This window comes from Chaetura pelagica, unplaced genomic scaffold (assembly GCF_000747805.2).
Source record: "Chaetura pelagica isolate M959 unplaced genomic scaffold, ChaPel_1.0 scaffold85, whole genome shotgun sequence".
Classification (NCBI taxonomy): domain Eukaryota; kingdom Metazoa; phylum Chordata; class Aves; order Apodiformes; family Apodidae; genus Chaetura; species Chaetura pelagica.
The window spans coordinates 4,742,352-4,747,010 of record NW_009953505.1 but is presented as its reverse complement, the minus strand read 5'-3'; the positions used below and the strand labels follow the sequence as shown (position 1 = coordinate 4,747,010).

General features: G+C 43.0%; 1 protein-coding gene across 1 annotated transcript; it reads left to right on the top strand.

Moving 5' to 3' along the window:
- Positions 1–2,761: 2,761 nt before the first annotated feature.
- Positions 2,762–4,291, top strand: GJA3 (gap junction protein, alpha 3, 46kDa). The gene has a single exon (XM_009999401.1). It carries the CDS (start codon positions 2,762–2,764, stop codon positions 4,289–4,291), a length of 1,530 nt encoding a protein of 509 aa, XP_009997703.1.
- The last annotated feature ends 368 nt before the right edge of the window (positions 4,292–4,659 follow it).

Here is a 4,659-nt window from a genome sequence, read left to right as displayed (position 1 = left end):
ATAACAGATACACCACAGTGTGTCTTTAGGAAAAAAAATAGGATTGCTACCTCTGCTCACCTTGCAGTTCAGGGGTTATAATTGTTCATGGGGGCAGAACAGCTTCATTTTTTGAAACAAGAGAAGGTAATATCTGTCTTTATAAAGAACAGCGTGTGGCCTCCGGTAATGGCAAGGGTAATGGTAGCTATGCTGAAAATAAACCAATTTATTAAAGAAGATTTAATGTGCTAACTGATTAATACCTTTTCTATCACAAATACAAAACAAAAGATCAAACCATACCATTGACTGCTTGTTATCTGAGCTGCCTATTTTGCTTGATCTCAATAGAAAACAAAGAGTGAGGCAGAGGCAACTGAACTGAGAGGCACAGAATAATACAAAAGATACGGATTTAGGGCTACACTGTACAAAATTAATTTAGTATTCCATGAAAAATTAGTACTTCTCAAGGTTAAAATTACTTCACCATCCAAAATATGGTAAACCTCATAAAATTAAGATTGAGGATTAAATTTAAGGTTTAGACTAGATATTAGAAAGAATTTCTTTACTGAAAGAGTGGTTGGATACTGGAACAGGCTGCCCAGGGAGGTGATGGAGTCACTATCCCTGGAAGTTTTTGAAAGAAATGTAGATGCAGTGCTTAGGGACATGATTTAAGCACTGAATGGGTAGATTAGGTTATGGTTGGTGGATTTAGGCTACAGTTGGACTTGATGATCTTCAAGGTCCTTTCTGACCACGATGATTCTGTGATTCTGTGAACTAGGATTATTAAAATAAGGTATTTTAACAAAAAGATATTAACTTTTGAATTACTATTTTAAGAGTGGAAAAATACGCTTCTTAAAAAAACCCTGAATATATGTGGTTTTTAATGATCAAAAGTTGTCCTAGGACCAGGCCATTGCTACACAAAATCAGTATTTCACTGTTATTATTTTCAGTTGAAGTTTATTGTGGTGTGCTGGAAAAATAATTCAGTTATATTAACGGGAATGTGTTTTTGTAGAATGTCAACGTTCTGTTTTCTTAGGTGTTTTTGTTGAGCTAACTTTGTGGGAACAAACAGTATGTTAGCATTCCAGGATTTACAAAAATGCAAAATACTGATGGGTGTGTTGCTGTTTTCTGTGTGAAAGCATACTATGCTACAGGTATTTCGTTGCCTCATAGTAAAATTAGGTTATAAAAAAAGTAGAAGAAATAACTTTAATTTCTTTAACTACCTCAACTAAAAGCCTTTTGGAAGTCCAGTACAGACTTTGGAAATGTTTCCTTTGAAAAACCGTTGACATCATTCTTGGAAACCACAGTACATAAAATACTGAGAACAGTACATTTTCTCAGTGCTAAATTCCTACCTGTAATGATGAACTCCTTTTCTTCTTGGGAATTGTATGACAAACAGGTATTTGGACAAGAAGTATAAGTATAAAAATTAAAAGTGTAAAGTGTAATTAAGTTATAAAATATTCTGAGATATTTTTTTTTAAGTAGATAACCAGTTTTTTCTGAGTGTGTTGGGAGTTTTTTGCCTGCAAATTGTTCTAGCTGAATTATGATTCTGGTAGAAGTATTTCTGAGAGTATTGAAGTTAGTTGAAAGTAAAGTTTCGTGTTTTGTTTTCATTTGAAGGTTGATATATACAATATGGAATTGTGTTCATGAGGAGAATGAAATGTACTGCTTACATATATTCCAATTTGAAACAGGCCAAGGGTAGCAGAAGTAATACCAGAAGCTAATAGCTTGTTTCTCAAACGAAGACAGCTTGTGAGGAATCTGATCTATAAAAATGTTTTGTGCTTTAAGCCTTTTCAAATCAGAAGTTGTGCCTTGTATTGGACGTTAAGTTGCGGAAACTACAGAGAATATATACCAGTTGTTTATCATAGAAGTAAGGTCTTAGTATATAATTTTATTTTGCCACGAAAATCTCTGTGAAGTGCCCTGGAGTTTTTTGGGTTTTTTGGAAGTGATGTTACAGTACAGGGGGTTCAGTAACACCAGCTGGCACCACAGTAGGGGAAATGACATAGATACCTCTTCACCATTTCTCTCAGAATTTCCAATTCTTCCCAATATTTCAAGTTGCTAAGATAATTATCTCTTCTAGAAATAAACAAAGTCAAACATGAATAGGTTTTGAGAACATGCTTATTGTTGGTGTACACATTCCAAAATTAAACTGTAAATTCCATAGGTTTTGAGAAATTATTTTTCTGTGTACGGTATGAAAATAGCATAGACCTGAGACATTGCTACCCTGAAAGCTGGAGTAAATGAGACCTGATAACAATAAAGTTATTATAGTTAGACAAACATTGTGTGACACTCTGATACAGGTGCAGGTGCATTAATACCACTAATATTGTTTAATTGAACTGATTTCCATCTGTTCTTTTCTAAAAATAGGCAAGAACAGTTAGAGCTACCTCAGGTGGAGGAAACAGAGAAACTACATTTTTTAAATATTTAAATTTTTTAGAAATTGTGTTTGACTCTCACTGTGTGTAGACACTTGAACCTGTATTAGCTAGATGAAAGCCCTTCTGCGCTCACCAAAACCCATGGCTGAATGTGATGTAGTTCTTAACACAGGTGTGCAATATCCTGCAAAAAGAAATGCACTTCAGAAATGTTGTTTGTTGAGGGTCAGTCTGTTTCGCCCCAGCATTGCTTGATTGTAAGATTTTTTTAACATTGCTCTAATTGCTCTAATGTTCTTATTGTAGGTTAGAAATCTGAAACAATGGGTGACTGGAGCTTTCTGGGGAGACTGTTAGAGAATGCACAGGAGCACTCCACGGTTATTGGCAAGGTTTGGCTGACAGTACTGTTTATCTTCAGGATCCTGGTGCTGGGGGCCGCTGCTGAGGAGGTCTGGGGAGATGAGCAGTCAGACTTTACATGCAACACTCAGCAACCTGGTTGTGAAAACGTTTGCTATGACAAAGCCTTCCCCATCTCTCACATCCGCTTCTGGGTGCTGCAGATCATTTTTGTCTCCACTCCTACCCTTATCTACTTGGGCCACGTGCTGCACATTGTGCGCATGGAGGAGAAGAGGAAAGAGAAAGAAGAGCTGAAAAAGAAGGGAAGTGTCAAAGACAACAACTACGCAGGAGCAGCAGCCTCTGGCAATGGTGGAGGAGGCAGCAATAACATCAAGGATCCTTTTGGCAAAAAGGGGAAGGAGAAGCTCCCGATCCGTGATGAACGTGGTAGAATCCGTATGGGGGGTGCCCTGCTGCGTACCTATGTCTTCAATATAATTTTCAAGACACTGTTTGAGGTGGGCTTCATTGTGGGCCAGTACTTCCTTTATGGCTTTGAGCTAAAGCCAGTCTACCAGTGCAGCCGCTCACCTTGCCCACACACTGTGGACTGCTTCATCTCAAGGCCCACTGAGAAGACCATCTTCATCATCTTCATGCTAGTGGTGGCCTCAGTCTCTCTGCTGCTTAACATGCTTGAGATGTATCACTTGGGGTGGAAGAAGTTTAAGCAGGGTATGACAAGCCGGTACAGCCTTGAGATGCCTGTTGCCACGATGACACCAGTCATGGTAACAGGGGAGCCCAAACCTGTTGCCCTGCCACCACCATCACCACCTGTCGTGGTAACGACTGCCACGCCCCCCCCTGTTCTGCCTGACACCCGTGCTGTCACACCACTGCTGGCCCCAGTGACCATGGCACCTTACTATGCTGCAGCTACTCCAAGACCACGGCCCAACTCCAACACGGCCTCCATGGCCAGCTACCCTGCTCCTCCACCAGCTCCCGAGGAGAGGCACTGTGCTGTGACTCCCACACCCATCTCCACTCCCATCACCATCCCGACCCCCATCCCCACGCCCACGCCAGCTGTCATCAGCTACTTCAACAGCAACAGCCATGCCCTGGTGGCCAAGCAGAACTGGGTCAACATGACAGCTGAGCAGAAGGGGAAGGTTCTCTCCAGTTCAGTAGGCTCCTCTACTCCCAGCAGTGTCCGGCATCCCCTTCCCGAGCAGGAAGAGCCACTGGAGCAGCTACTCCCACCCCCCGCTGGGCCACCTATTGCTGTGGCCAACAGTGGCAGCAGCACCAGCCTGAGCGGGGCAAGCGGCAGCAAGTGGGATGTGGAGGGTGAGGAAGAGCTGTCAGGACGACCAATCTCAGCTGCCTGCACCACTGTGGAGATGCACGAGCCACCTCTGCTTGTAGACACACGGCGCTTGAGAAGGGCCAGTAAGTCAAGCAGCTGCAGAGCCAGGTCAGACGACCTAGCCGTGTAATGTGGTCACCTCTGCTCAGGAGGAGCAGGTGATGGGAGGCAGAGTGGGCAGGGGAGCTGCCAAGGGAGGCCAAGGCCGGCATGGGTGGGAAGGTCTGGTTTTCAAACTTTGATGCTTGCTGTTTTTGCACTCTGTGAGTTGTAGTGGGGAAAAATATCAACGTTTTCTAATAGGTCAGGGGTGGCCGAAGCGCAGCCCATGGGCCAGGGGACCAATCCCGCTTTCCTTCATGTCCATGGCAGATCTCCCAAGGGCAGTCATAAGGGAGCCCTGCACAGGTAACAGGTGGTGATGGTAGCTGGTCGTGTGCCCTGAGGCTGACTTTCATCTGAGAAAAATGTTAATGCCCCCAGTGCCCTTGTGCCTGG

What these genes read in the sequence shown, in the direction of transcription:
- GJA3 (XM_009999401.1), top strand. Translation starts at nt 2,762, where the DNA reads ATGGGTGACTGGAGCTTTCTGGGGAGACTGTTAGAGAATGCACAGGAG.